This window comes from Leishmania donovani, chromosome 32 (genome assembly GCF_000227135.1).
Source record: "Leishmania donovani BPK282A1 complete genome, chromosome 32".
Lineage (NCBI taxonomy): Eukaryota > Euglenozoa > Kinetoplastea > Trypanosomatida > Trypanosomatidae > Leishmania > Leishmania donovani.
Genome location: NC_018259.1, coordinates 462100 through 476263, shown reverse-complemented (window position 1 = coordinate 476263; position 14164 = coordinate 462100). Strand labels below are relative to the sequence as shown.

The 14164-nt window shown below is 58.1% G+C and overlaps 5 protein-coding genes across 5 annotated transcripts; all 5 read right to left on the bottom strand.

Moving 5' to 3' along the window:
- Positions 1 to 387: 387 nt before the first annotated feature.
- On the bottom strand, positions 388 to 1212 carry LDBPK_321260 (proteasome regulatory non-ATP-ase subunit, putative; the record flags this gene model as incomplete). The annotated part of the gene is made up of 1 exon (XM_003863494.1): positions 388 to 1212. The coding sequence occupies one exon, from the start codon at positions 1210 to 1212 to the stop codon at positions 388 to 390; it is 825 nt and encodes a 274-aa protein (XP_003863542.1).
- A 735-nt stretch (positions 1213 to 1947) lies between these two features.
- On the bottom strand, positions 1948 to 3648 carry LDBPK_321250 (hypothetical protein, conserved; the record flags this gene model as incomplete). Its single annotated transcript, XM_003863493.1, has 1 exon — positions 1948 to 3648. The coding sequence occupies one exon, from the start codon at positions 3646 to 3648 to the stop codon at positions 1948 to 1950; it is 1701 nt and encodes a 566-aa protein (XP_003863541.1).
- Positions 3649 to 4845: 1197 nt separating this feature from the next.
- On the bottom strand, positions 4846 to 6828 carry LDBPK_321240 (hypothetical protein, conserved; the record flags this gene model as incomplete). The annotated part of the gene is made up of 1 exon (XM_003863492.1): positions 4846 to 6828. The coding sequence occupies one exon, from the start codon at positions 6826 to 6828 to the stop codon at positions 4846 to 4848; it is 1983 nt and encodes a 660-aa protein (XP_003863540.1).
- A 757-nt stretch (positions 6829 to 7585) lies between these two features.
- On the bottom strand, positions 7586 to 8671 carry LDBPK_321230 (hypothetical protein, conserved; the record flags this gene model as incomplete). Its single annotated transcript, XM_003863491.1, has 1 exon — positions 7586 to 8671. One exon carries the CDS (start codon positions 8669 to 8671, stop codon positions 7586 to 7588), a length of 1086 nt encoding a protein of 361 aa, XP_003863539.1.
- A 1787-nt stretch (positions 8672 to 10458) lies between these two features.
- Positions 10459 to 11604, bottom strand: LDBPK_321220 (long chain polyunsaturated fatty acid elongation enzyme-like protein; the record flags this gene model as incomplete). Its single annotated transcript, XM_003863490.1, has 1 exon — positions 10459 to 11604. One exon carries the CDS (start codon positions 11602 to 11604, stop codon positions 10459 to 10461), a length of 1146 nt encoding a protein of 381 aa, XP_003863538.1.
- Positions 11605 to 14164: the final 2560 nt, after the last annotated feature.

Genomic DNA, 14164 nt, shown 5'->3' with positions numbered 1-14164 from the left:
CGTGGACCAAGAGACAGCGGAAGGAGAGCGGTGCGCGCGTGCCAACACTCCCTCGCGAAAACCCGCACACACGCAGACACAAAGCACAGGCTGGTCCGACGAGGTTTTCACGGCTATAAGGTGGTCTGAGTGTGGGGGACGTGAGAAGTGGGAAGAATGCCCTGCGTGCACGTCGTCTCGCACTCCTCAAAAGCCGTCTAGGACGTGGAGGACAGGGCCGACACAGGGAGGGGGAAGGGCATGCGCGAAATACAAACCGAAGAGGAACCGCACCGATGACTTCCATTGCTTCCGTGCGCGAAGCTCGCCGTCTTCTCACCACCCCCTTCTCATCAAGCTCGCGCACATCCTCGAGATGCGCACAGCACACGCACGGCAGCGAGATGCTCACACGATGTTCTGCAGGTCGGCGACAAAGTTGATGTGCTGCTCAATCATCTCCTTGAAAGGGATTTCCTTTTGCAGCGTGTCGTCCTCGCGGGTGAAAACAAAGTGCGTGCCGTCCGCGGACAGCGCCCACTCCCGCTCCGCGCCGATCTCGCGCACCTTCGCCTCCGTGTCCACCATGAGAATCCGCTGCGCGGCCGGGATGGACAGCTGCCTGTACGACTCAGGAATGCAGTTGGCGACCTCGTCGCGCACCGTCTGCTCCAGCATCTCCACGACAGGCAGGTACTCATTCGACGGCACCTTCTTCCGTGAGGTGAGGAGCTTGTTGTAACTGCCTTCCATCAGGTACCGCTCGAGCCCGACGGCGAAGCGGATGTACAGGTTCGAGCCATGCGTGGCAAACGGGATTTTTTCCATCTCGGAATGAAACTCAGCAATGCGGCTGCACACAAGGAGTCGGATGAGGTTCAGCCCGAGCAGCATGAGGTACTGTGGCGACTCTGGCAGCTCATCGGAGCCGATGTCGCTGTAGTACAGCTGCAGCTGGTTAAAGTACACCTCGAAGGAAGCAAGGTCCTTTTGGTGCGCCGAGGCCAGGACGCCGAGCTCAAGGTAGTCGCGCGCAAGTGAAAGCTCCTCGCTCCGGGTGTTGCTGCTGGCACCAGGGTTCAGGAAGGTGGGGAACACGATGATGCGACGCTTGATGTCCGCCAGAAGCTTGTTGCACTGGTCATCGTTTTTGGCTTCGTAGGCGGCCTTCAAGCTCTTCACATCCTCGGCAATCTTCCGCACGGTGATAGACAAGTCACCGAGGGCAGACATGGTTCCCGGGGAGAGCACGCAAGGAAACGGGAGAAGGACGACTGAGGGACACACGGCGCGCGTGACGGAGAGGCGAAATGTGGAATTCGTGCGCCAACGCAAAGTTCGCGAGCTCAGCGACGATGACGACGACCGAGACACGAGCACGAGCGACAGAGCAGAGTGAATAAGAGCTGCGCGCCAGTAGAGCGCGACCGTGATATTGTGGGGCAAGAAAACCAAAGGAAAAACAAAAGATTGCGATGGAAAGAGAGGGCGACAGAGGAGCAAGCAAGGCCATTTACCACTTGCACAGGGTGCGCCGGCGGCGAGGCGGATTATCGGCCTGGCTTGCTTTGGTGCCTGTGTGCCCCCAACGGTTGAGACGCGATACGAGCCCACAACAGCATTGAACGAAAGAGAGTGGGAGACCGGACTGGCACTGCACGCTTTCCCTACCCACGCCCCTCCACCTCACCGACCGCACAGCCCCACAGGTTCAGCCGAGTAAAGTGCCTTCTCCCAGGAAGACGAGTACATGGCAGCATATCTGCTTGCCGTTCCCTTCCTCATCCGATGTCGGTGTCAGCGTGATCTTTCCTTTTCTTTTTTTTTTGGTTAGTTCGTTTGCATAGCAGTTTCAAACAGACAGCACTGTAGCAGAGTCCTTCGCGCACGAGATATCACCACGGTGGCAGCAGTCCTTTCTGCACTACCACCAGGACTACCCCAACCCAGGAATGCCGATAGAGTATCTCAATCAAAATAGAGTGTCGGCCCGCAAGCTAGGAGGATGCCAGCACCAAAGCCCTCCTGCTCGCAACACAACTCGGCCGGCATCGCGATTGGCGCACCGGCAGTAGCCGGTGCAGAAGCGGAGGAAGGCGCGGTCCGCCAACCTGGACGCCGTCGCTTGCATGTGGTCCCCGAGGTGCCTTTGTCAGATCGCTCGACAGACTCACGAAAGCGTACACACTTCTTCGGCTTGTGGACGGCGGTGGCGCTCTCCTCACGTGACATCCGCAGCCTTGACGGTGGTTCAGGCAATTTGGGGGGCTGGTTCGTGATGTTCGTTAAGAGCGGGGACTCATGGGAATCTTGGGTGGACGGGCCAGCTCTCCGCTCGGGGCGGCGCAGAAAGATCGGCGAGTTCTCCGTGGCGCACTCAGAAGCTTCACACATGACGGGGGCTACAGGCACACCACTTGGGACGGGCGCGGCCAGACCAAGTGCACCGGACATCGTGGTGGAGTTGATGTCGACGGCGGCCGCACCGACAGAATCGCCGAGGTCAGGAGTTCGCTCCAACGTGCACCGCTTGGCAGGCGTCGCGGCACCCTCTCTCTCAGCCTGCTTGTCCATCACCGACGGCTGCACCGGCATCCTCAAACCCTGAACCCGCCGCGCTGGCGGGCGAGTGTCATCGTCGAAGCCGCGCCCACTGTAACGGGCGTTCGACGGCGCCGCTAGCAAAGAGTGGCGCAGTTCCTCGACCTGCGTTAGGCAGCAAGAGACAGTGTTTCGTGGTGACAGAACGGCGAAATGCCGCGAAGACACAAACGGACTCATCGCGAGAGTGCGCACCCGCTGGGCGGCGGTGTCGAGAGGCGCAGAAGAAGCCTTCTCAATCAAGTCAAGCTCTGGGCCAGGTGTCCGTTTTTCCCCATCACTCGCCGACGGCCCTGGCGTTGCGGCGGCCGCCACCGCCATCGCATCGAATCCCTCCTGGAGCGGAACGCAAGATCGCTCCACTGAGAAGGTGGAAACCTGCGGGCTTCGGCTCGAGAACCGCACGTGGCGAGCACCTTCGGCGTCACCACGGCCGAGACCGCTCACCCCTCCATGGTCACAGAAGAGAGTAGAATTGCTGCTCAAATACGATGCAGCGGAAACATCAGCCTGATCTGCGGGGCACTCCGCCGCAATCGGCGAAACATCCGGGGAGTCACTCAACGGTTCTTTAGTAGCTGCCACTGCTACCGCCTCCGGCACAGTTGCCGCGCAGGGTGCGGAGGCTTTGTGCAGGCGAGACAAACGAACCGCAAACTCCTTCGACGGAGACGGTCGATTCTGAGTGAGTTTCGATCGTGCTCCCCAGACGACACTGCGGCTGTCAGGGTTCTGGGGCATTATTCGAGGACGAAGACGGCGCAGTTCAGATGTAATGATGAAGGCGACACTCTCCGATAGTCCTCTGTCACCCGGCGGCGGCGTCTGCGATGCTGCACGGTGTGGGGGCCGCGCTTCCGCAGGTGACCCTCGAATGCGCAGTTGGGGCCGATCTCTCATCACTCGGGGGTCCTCGAAGTCGCCCTGGCACAGCATCGCGGCGCTCACATGGCATTGCCGCTCGTACAGCTGCTTCAACTCGAGCCGCTTCTCTTCGATAGCCCGCTGCAACTCCTGCTGGCGAAGTGCGAAGCCCACAGAGCCAGCGCCCCCCATGCTGCAGTGCATCGCCTCACATGCCGTGAGGCGACATCAATAGCAGGCTTCGATATTCGAGTACCCTCGTCGTTGCGCGTGCAGGCTTTTGTGCGTGGAGAAATGTGGGACAGGGAGGGAAGAGAGGAGAGCCAACAAGCGCAGAGAGTGGTTTAAAGCACCACCACTGGCGCGTTCGTCTGATGCAGCCGCCGAGTTCCAACCAGTGGGGGTGGGGTGGGGAATAAACGCAAGAAGACGTAAGTGGAAGTCGGTGTTGCATGGGGCCTTCTCCTTTCCATCGCCCTCTCCTTCTCTTGCCTTTTTTCTTGTCTGCGGGCCCCGCTGTGTGTGTCTGTCTGTACGTATTTGGAGGAGGGCCGGGGGGAGACGGGGGGCGGGAGATGCAAAGAAAAGAGGAGACGTGGGCGGCTGTTCTCTGCCCGACGTGCACCGTTTTGCGGGTGCAGAAACCGTCGCAAGAAAGAGAACACACATCAGCCTACGCCGGAAGGGGTAGGTGCAGCACTTCTCTTGACGCCTCCAGCAGAGATATCGACGCGGAGGAGCCCACATGTCTATGCTGGCGAGACAGCCGTGCGGCGAACGTTGTTCACCTTCGCCCTTTTCTTGCTACCGCTGCCCGAATGGCAAAAATCAACGCCCCCCTTCACTTTTGTTTTGACCTTCACAGCCCCCCACCCCTCCCCACTGCTTGGCGAGTTTCGTGGCCGTATGTGTGTCCGTGTGAGTGGGGGGGGGATAGAAGGAGTGGAAGACGGGGAAGAGGATGACGCGGAAGTGAAACAGAGCAAACGCAAAAAAAAATATATGTAAGAGACGACCAAATTACAAAAACATCATAACGACACATATACATACAGATAGACAGACAGAGGCGGAGAGATGGGATCTATGCGTGGCGGCCTACGCACCGCGAGCAACGAAAAGCGGAAGGGGTCTTAAAGAGAACTGAGGGGTGTAATCTGTACATCAAATTCGACATTGCGTGGAGGTGAGGGAACAGAGAGGACGGCGAAAACGAAAAACGACAACAACAGGGAGTGGCCTTTGGGGGATACAACAGAAAACAAGGAATATGCTTCACATAGAACAGCAAAATGTTTTGATAGCTGGTGAGGTTCGTATGGGCAATGGCACGAATCAAAGTCAGCGCAAGTGCCTTGGGCTTCTGTTAGTGTGTGTGCCAGCTCCTCTGTCCGCCGCGTGTTAGCCACCAGAAGCGCCAGCAAAGAGCCGCCCCTGGCGTTTGTGCAGTCGCTGCAACGCCGAGTCGCGCAGGAACCTGTTGTACTTGGTCTTTTGTGTCTCTGACAAATGGTAACGCTCATCCTTTTCTAGAATCCCGCTGGCGCTGTCGCGTAGAGAACTGACCTGAGGCTGCGTATGCACCGTCGAGGAGGCGCCTGATACGGCTCTGTTCATGCCCAGCGAGGAGTGCTGGCACAGGTGAGCACAAGCGTCATCTCGACCGGGCTGCGAACGCTCACCCACAACCGCGTGGTCCGTTACTGCACTCGCGGCCGTCTCCTGCGCCGCCTCCGCGCCTGTCTGAGGGGGCATCAGCTCCGGTGACACTGCTGGTGCCGTGGCCGGCCAAACCCCCTGCACAGGGCTAATCTCTTGCATCTGGGCTTGCGCAACATGCCACGTGTCACCATCCTTTTCGTCCCACCACGGGCGCGGGTGTGGCGACGCGAGTTCGCCCGTCAGCGTCGCGGGGTTCGGGGACCTCGACACGGGTGGTGTCGACTCATCCCTCACTGAGTAAAACTCATCCGGCGATTTTAGTTCACTCGCCGCGACCGGGATGAGCTGCTTGGTGGAGGCATTCAGCGACACTGCGCTCTCTGGGCTGGACAAGTCTCTGCGGGGCAGCATCCGCAGTTGCTCCTCGAGCTGCTCTCGTTCCATGGTGTCGAGGGGACTTCCGGAGCCACCGTCGCCGTTCAGGATCGACGGGGTCGCATCAGCCTTCACGCTTACGGAGTTTGTTAGCCCGTAGGTGCGGCTGTAGCGGTCGATGTAGGCGACCACCACGGGGTCACGAGCCACGGAGCTGAAGGGACACCAAACTTCAGCGACATGGGCGCCGTCCACGCCGGCAGGCTCGTTGTACTGAACAAAGAGTTGGCGGCCGCCCTTCACGTCGAACTTTTCGCCAAGCACCGCAACGACGAGCCCGACTAAGCCGGCGTAAGTATCATCGCCTTCGGGGCTCCCCACCGCGCCCGCAGTGCCCCACCAAGACGACGAGGCAGGCATCTTCGAGTCGACATCCACCTCGTCCCCTGCGTCGCAGGTATACGAAGACCAGAGTGGAGCACACAGCTCCACGTAAATCTCCAGACGTGCTTCCACCTGCTCCTTTTCCAGCTGGATGCGTCCCGCCGCCTCACGAGAGGCAAAGAGCGCGACAGCAGCTTCCTTTTCCGCCGTCGCGCTGCGGAGGAACGCAGCGGAGGCGGCGGTAGCAGACGACGAGGCTTCCACTGCTGCGGCGTGTGACAAGGCCAGTTGCGCCGGCCGCTTCTGCAGGAGCAGGTGGCCGCCACCACCACGCGGAGTCAACCGCCTAGCTGGAGCGCGTGGGATCGGCACCGCGCGCATGCCTGCTGCTGCGCATCGCCGCTGCATACTGCTTCGGCGGCCTTGGCCCAGTTGCTGTAATTCTTCCGGCGCACAGAGCAGTGGCGTTATGGTCCTGATTGACGCAGCAGAGGGGAGGGTCGATGAACCAGCAAACCGGAACAGCAAGGGACTGCTGTCATCATTCTGCTGAAGCAATGCACTCAGCTCAAACATCCATGTCCAAACTGCTTTCAAGCCCCTCGACGCCAATAGGGACTCCACCCCGGTCGCATTCCGGGAGCTAAGTGATGCTGTCAACGATGCACCATGCTGCATCAAGAGAGGGCCCATCACACCCATGTTTGGCGCAAAGGCGGCGGCCAAGTGCAGCGGCGTCGCGCCGTACACGTTGCGGGCATCCACCTCGACGCCATGCTGAAGTAGCGCATACGCGGCAGCGACGTTGCCGACAGTGGCGGCCCAGTGAAGCATTGTATTACGACTCGCGTCGCGCATGTGCACATCCTCGCAGATGTCCAGATACCGGCGAAAAGGTTCCTCTAGCGGCGAGAGCAGCAGTTCCAGCACGTAGCTAAACGCTGACGACTCGTCAGAGTTCATGGCGGTAGAGTTGACGGTTGAGCAAACGAAATGGAAGAAAACGTGCGAGCAGGCGGTACCTTCGGCGAAAACAAACGACGCAGCCGTCTACGTGAGATCGCGCATGTGCGGCGTTACCGAAGAGGAGGGTTCTTGCTGCCGCACACACGGGATCCAGGGGTGTTGTAGGGAAGATAAAGAGAGCAATGCCCACACGACAATCCGAAATCGCAGTGTACACGTAATGAGAGAACGAGACAGAGGAAAAGAGGATAACGCAGACATGCCTTCACAAACACCGCTTCAGTGTCCATGATCGCCAAGGAGAGGAAGCCGTAGGTGCTCGCCGTGCTTCGGAATTACTGGAGGGCGTGAATACGAGTTGCTTGCCCGCCGCTCAGCATGTGCATCGCGGGAAAAGAAAGAGCGAGGGAGGGCACCGCACCGCTTTTTTTTTGTGGACAAATGAGCGAGCGTGGATGTGGTTCCGTTCGTTTTTTTTTCGCCCTGGCTCTCTCGCGTGTTGTTGGGATCACCCCCCCCTCACCACTCCTACTCCTCCTCCCTGATAAAGGATGCAGCACGCGTATTCCGTGTGGTGAGAGGTGTTGGAGATGGTGACGGGATCGCGCCATCTGCAACGGATAAGCGCGGAAAAAAAAGGACCAGAGGCAGCAAAAGAGCGGAGGAGGGCGGTGCCCCAGGTTCCCGGTAGCGGTGATGCCCGTTCGGAGAAGAAAAGTCCATGGCGGACTCAGACACTCTACTCACCCCCCCGTTACACTGTGATCAGCATTGCCATGACAGAGATGATCACAATGGCTGCAGGAAAGAGGAGGATCATGAGGAGTGGCAGTCCGCCAACAAAGGCGTAGAGTGTCGCGTAGACGGCGGTCGCAAGAGATGGCCAGCACTGCCACACAAGATGCGAGGTAGGCAAAGCAGGAGCGTCCGCAGACATGCCCACTGAATGCGCAGACCCTCGCTGGAGGCTCAGGTACTCGTCTTGCTGTCGCCATCGCGCCTCCTCGGCGATAGCCTCGGGGCTGTCTACCCAGGAATCATCACCTGGGGCCTCCGCGGCGTCAAGTGCTGTGGTGAGGTCGTGTGCGCACATTGCCTGCCCCTCCCGCGCGCGCGCTGGCTCATCAGCGACAACCTTGCTGGACCTCGTCGCGCCCGACGACGCGGCGCTGCAGAAGAGACGACGCAGAAGCGCGTACTGCCCGTGCAAAGCCACCACCGCCACCCAAGTGATTGCAAGCGACACGAGACACACCCTATGGTAGAGCCTCACCTCAGATGGTGTAGCCGGGCTACTCACGTTCAAGGCCGCGTACTCTGGGTACTGGTCATAGGCCAGTGCGCCCGCCCCAGGAAGCTTCCAGTCTGCGCATGATGTGAGTTGTGCCGCCGCAGATGTCGTCGCGGAGGGTGCACAGAGAACGTAGAAGCGCACCCAGTTCACCCACTCCGTCCACAGCCCATCCCACAAAAAGTCTCTACCCAGCGGCAGCAAGCGACGCCGAGCGAGCATGTGGGCCGATAGCACACAGTAGCTGCAGGTACGGTGCACCACGTCGTAAAGCGCGCATGTCCACACGGCCAACAGCAGACGCCACAGCCGGCGAGTGTGCGCAGATCTGTTCACATCATCCGCAATCACGCACGCATTGTGCTCTGCCGATGCTCGCGCGCGGCGAATTGCTGCTGGACGCACCTCTAGAAAGAGCACTGCTGCGATAAAGGACAGAAAAACCCACGACGACGTCGCCACCATCGTGGGAGGGACTCCAGCATCCTCAATGCGGAAGTTCCAGCGATCCTTGGCGTGCCCCTCGATGACAGCCGATGATGAGCTCATCTGCGGCCTACTGCAACACGCGATGTTGCAAACGGCTCACAGAATGGCGAGACGGGGTTGCTCTTCGGCAGAGATGGTGAAGGAAGAGATTGAAAGTTGGCCACAGTGGTGAGCGAGAGAAAGTGGGGAGAGTTGCTGTGAAGGAGCACGGTTGCATATCTGCGCATGCGCACGGAGAGAAGTGCATCCTGGATGGCCGCCACATAAGAACGGCGCACTGGCGCTGTGCTTGGGGGGGAGAGAAGGGGGCCGAGAGACCATGAAAGCGCAGCCCCCTGTCACATGCACCCACGAGCAATTGTCTGGGCGCCCCTGCCGTTGCCGTTCACGTGGCGCATGCGCTGCGGTGAGGCGGGAGGGGGCGTCCTGCATCCCTAGCCTCCTCTGCGCGTCAGTGAGCAAAGCGATGTAAAGCAGAGGAATGTGATTCGTTTAGTAAGCCGGCATACATGGCCGTGGGCAAGACACGTGCGCATGAAGAGTAGCACACAGGTCGGCGCATCGGCTAGAGTAACTGAAAAGCGTGGGAGGAAAGAACACAAGAAGTTGACGCAGAACGAGAAAGGAACAGACAAGGTTTAGCGGCTGTGCTCGGTGCACATACACACGAGCGACGAACACACATGAATTCCTGCTAAAAGGCGTCATCGCGACACCACAAAGGCGGTGAATTCTTCCTCACTGGCGCACAGCACAGAAAGGCAAGAACAGAGGACGAAGAGCTCTTCGTTTCCTCAACCTTCGTGTACAGATGGCACGCTCTCTGAAAGAAGGAAGAAGGGCCGCGAGCCCACGTGGCCGACGACGACATACGGTGGTCGTGGCATCTGCCAAAATTCATCACAGTGCACAACCCTGTCCTCCACCAACATCTACCATTTGAGCGCATCGTGCCGTTAGAGAGAGAGAGAGCACCGAGACAAAGAAAAAAAGGAAGCGAAGATACTCCAGAAATTGGGTCGATGGGTGGCAAGCAGATGTGCAATGAGGAAGCCAGGTGTAAACACACCCACGGAATGAGAGATGCGACATAAACACAAGGGAGAAACTCGCGTAGCCCCTTCCCCACCCCTCTCACCCCACCCGACTCCCTCCTCATCGCTCGAAATCAATGCACCACTCGCAATGCATGTGGAAAGGAAGAGCAAAATACGAAACACATGTATACAGGACACAGGAGAGGGCAGGCATCTCTGGCGTCTCATGACACGTCTTCCCCGCCCCCGCCCTCCATACAAAGAAGAAAGAGAACAACAACAACGAACCTCAACATGAATCGAAGCACAGGCACACACACACACACACACAAACCAGAAGATACACGAAGATTCATCAATCAAGAAAGGCACCACAAAACACAAAAAGCACTGCAGCAATTTCCATCGGTGCATCAGGGGCACAAGGCGCATCCGTACTGCCACTAACCGCTCGACTATGTGCGAGTTCCCGCCTGTGTGAATGTGAAGAAAAGGAAAACGGAAAGCTTACCCGCACACAGACACATTGATTCGCTCTGCGTAGCCCAAGGGCGAGAGACGCACACACGCCCTCGCCGATATATAGTGCTGCAACAAAACAACAAAAAGGGTACTCGCTGTCACTGGGACACACAAAAGCACACACAACACACGGAGATCATAATGCGCTCTATTTGGCGCGCACGGTGCAGCACCGTGGCGAAGCAGCCAAAAGTGGAAATCTAGTGCCGACGAAATCATCCCACCCACTGCAGTGTCCTTTCTCGCAGGAAACACTGTCTTCCAGGACTGCGGGGTTCGAGGTGTCCATCATCGGCTGCCTGCCGTGGCCTCGAGCGAGGCTTTTTGTCCGTTGCCGTTGCCATTCTTGTGCATCAGCCGCTTCAGCTCCGCGACCTTCTCATTCTTTAGCGTCTCCAGTTGCATGTTGGTAATCCCAACCTTCACACGGGTTCCGTGAGTGCGGTCGCCGTAGGACCTCCCCGCCGTGTCCTCCTTCGCGCCCGAACCAGTCGCGGCATCAACGCGGCGGCGGTGCGAGAAGTTCTTGTTCTTCACCAAGAAGTTGCCAAAGAGCGCCAGGAGGGAGATCATGTACCAGAAGAGGATCTGCAGCAGCACCGCACTGTACTTGAGCTCTTCCCGCGGCACCCACACGAGGTCGTACGTGGACTGTAGGCAGTTGAAGACGAACTGCCACATCTGGCCCTTCGTAATGACAAACTTGAACTTGCTCAAGACGTCGCGCACGATGCCCGATGGGAAGAGCAGCGTGACAAAGTAGTACCCGTACATGAAAACGTGGACGCCAGAGTTCACCATGGCGCTGTAGTACGACTCGCCGCCAGGAGCGACCAGCGACGCCAACCACCACAGCACAAAAACCGTCGTGTGGTGATACACGTGCAGGAAGGTAACCTGGCGGTAGTTCTGCTTTAACAGCATAATTACCGTGTCCAACCATTCCACCACCTTCGAGACATAGAAGAGCCAGATCAGCTTCGCAATGCGCCACTCGGCCGGGGAGGTGCCGGCCGCGTTGTTCCAGAGCGAGTACCCCGCGGCGCGCGCGCTGATCATGAGACCAAGGCTCATGTACAAGGAGAGAAGATGGAGACCGAGGTTGTGCACCAACCCGAGGGTGCGACACGAGAACTTACCGAGTACGCGATACAGCAGGCGCAAGGTGACAATCAAGGACAGGTAGGCCAGGATCGAGGCGATCCCGTGCCACGGATTCAGGTACGGCAGGCGCACCGCAAAAGGGTGGGAGCGCGCACGCATCCACGCCTCCACGAACGCATGCTGCGCCGGGAAGTTGATCTTGATACTGCTTTCAAAAGCATCGGCGGCGGTGCCGAAGCAGCTATACACGAGTGCCGCAGACTTTGTCAAGACCCAGTCAGGTACCTCGATCGCGGCCGCGATCTGCTCTGCCTGCTCCACAGTGAGCATGATTGATTTGCCGAGTCGTCAGACACGCTGTAGAGTTGAAATGCAGAGTGAGAACGAGGGAGACTGAGAAGAGCGTAGCCTGGTGTAATGCGCAGCAAACAAACAACTATAAAAAAAGGAAATAAAATGGCGATCAGTGCGCTGAAGGCGTAGCCATGCACATACGAGACAGAACTGTCGCACAACCTTCCAATCGCCACGACGATGAGATGAAGAGAGAGAGAGAGAGCACGGGAGAAACGGTTGGAAGGCGTGGGAGGGGGCGAACAGACGACAAGGAAAAAAGTAACTTGACGGGCTTTCCTCTCGACCGATACGCCGAACGATAAGACGTTAACACAGAGGTTCCAGAGGGCGCGGGAGAAAACGCGACGAGACACGTATGTATGCAAAAAGGAGGCAACAGCCACGAACAACAAAAACAAAAAATAAGCGGGTGACCTTTGCTACGGCAGAAAGAACGCAAATTTAAGGATACTCAAAAACATGACAAAAAAACCACAACTGCTCGTTAGATGGGCCAAGCGTTGGGTAGGCACGCATGCAAATGTGATACGGCCTACTTCCTTAAGCGGAAACGCTGGGCCACGGAAAGCCAGAGAACAGGCGGGAGCAGAGAAACCCGCGCGAGACAAACCGGGCTTTTTTTCCTTGTTAGTCGTTCGTTTGTGTCACTTTTCCAGCTCGCGGCTGCCCTTCGTGCGCATGCACTTCACCCTCTTATATTACCAGAGGGACGCGGCGACGAAAAGGGCTGGCCTCGTGTTCCGTGTCTGTGTAAGAATGTGTCAGTGCGGCGGAAAGAGAGGTGGGTAAGACTTAGAGGACTGTGTTGGTTAACGACCCATATACGCACAGCAACGGTGATGTGCGCACAATCGGGAAGAGAGAGAGGCCCGCCGAAGCGAGATCCAAACACGCGCACGCACGCACGTAACGAACGCCTCAGCTGACAAGCCGCGTTCTGCGTCAGAGGTGGAGGTCGAAGAAGGCGAGGGAAGCGCAGCAAAGATAGCGAGCAACAGAGACTCAGTCGAGGACAGCGTCACCCGCGGCGAGCCTGACCAGGGCACTTAGAGAGAGTGGCACAGGCACAATGCAAGCGAAAGGGGTGCCGTGAACGGAGGCAGGGGTACAGGAACAGACAGACAGAAGCACAAGAGAAATCTCTCGCAAGCCGCAAAGCACTCTGCGCGGTTGACAGACTCGTGTGTGTGCGTGCGTGCGTGTGTGTCAACAGAAGAGAGGCACTGGAAGCGACAACTATGCACCAACGAAGCCGCAGTCGCAAGGGGCACGGGCACGCTCAACGTGCAGACGGTTCGGACGAATGTGTGGAAGAGAAATGCGGTGGCAGCGGAAAGACGAAGAGCGGCGAGGGGGATTTGAAGACTCTTGCAATGGCAGTGCGACCGACGCAGGCAAGCAGAGAGAAAGGGGGTGGGGAAGATGGAGAGAATAAGACATGTCACAGATGAAGTAGTGGTCTGCTTGTGTGGAAGCATGCGGGTAGAGGGAGAACGAGAAAAGCGTACACTCGACTAGGATGGCCGAAGCGTGCATGCTGGACGATGGCAGTGCACAACCCTCTCAGCTCGCACCGTCCATCAATGTCGAGTGTGGCAATGACGAAACCGTCGACAAAGGCTTGGTGGATGCGCGTACGTGAGCTGCAGCGCCCGCTCCCCTTGTCGTGCAAGCATGGTTTTCTTTTCCGTTACTACGGGCTTGCGTCGGGGGATTATGGCGCCGAGCGCTCGGCTCGTCTCTTCGCCTAATCCGTTGTTCCAGCACACACTTTCTCGCGGCGACCCGCTCACCGCATACGTATTCGATGATGACCATGTGCATTAGAAGCGAGGAAAGGGGCTGGAGAGGGGAGCAGGAGGAGGGCGAGAGGTGGGGGTGGGGTGGGGTGGAATCACCACCCGCGGCACACCGTTCCGTTCACATAGAGTCCCCTACGTGTGCGGCTGTGTCAGGGGCACAAAACACCGGCCGGTACGTACCTCATGTATGCACAAACACACCGACGTCTACACTGCACAAGGCAACGGTCATCACCATGGCCAATGCATCCACCGACATACCCCCAAAACGCCCACAAAACCTCGCGCCCTCGTGGCGCCTTTTCCTTCGTTTTTTTTTCCCTTTACCCATTGTGTATTCAAGTCCGGGGGCGGGGAGGGCAGCAATCGACGGCTACTTTTAACGCACACAGGCCTCACACCAAACATACGCACACCGCGGGCAAACGCTCCTCCACAAGCGAGACGGCAGCCGAACGAGAAAAAAGAGAAACACGCTTTCACCTCACATCGCGAAGGGAAGGCTTACACAAGTCCATAGCGGTAGCCCCAGGTACCTGAAGAAGGGGGCACGCAAAAGAATGTGACATGCTGGCGAACGATACGTGCAGAAGGATGGCGAGGAAGGGGCTGAACTGTCGACACTAAGCCTGTTTTTCTCCGTATAGCTATCTGGTTTTGTCTTCTCGTTCTTCAACATATCGGTTTTTCAGTCGGGCAACAAATCACCGTCGCATCTCAGAGTTCAGTAC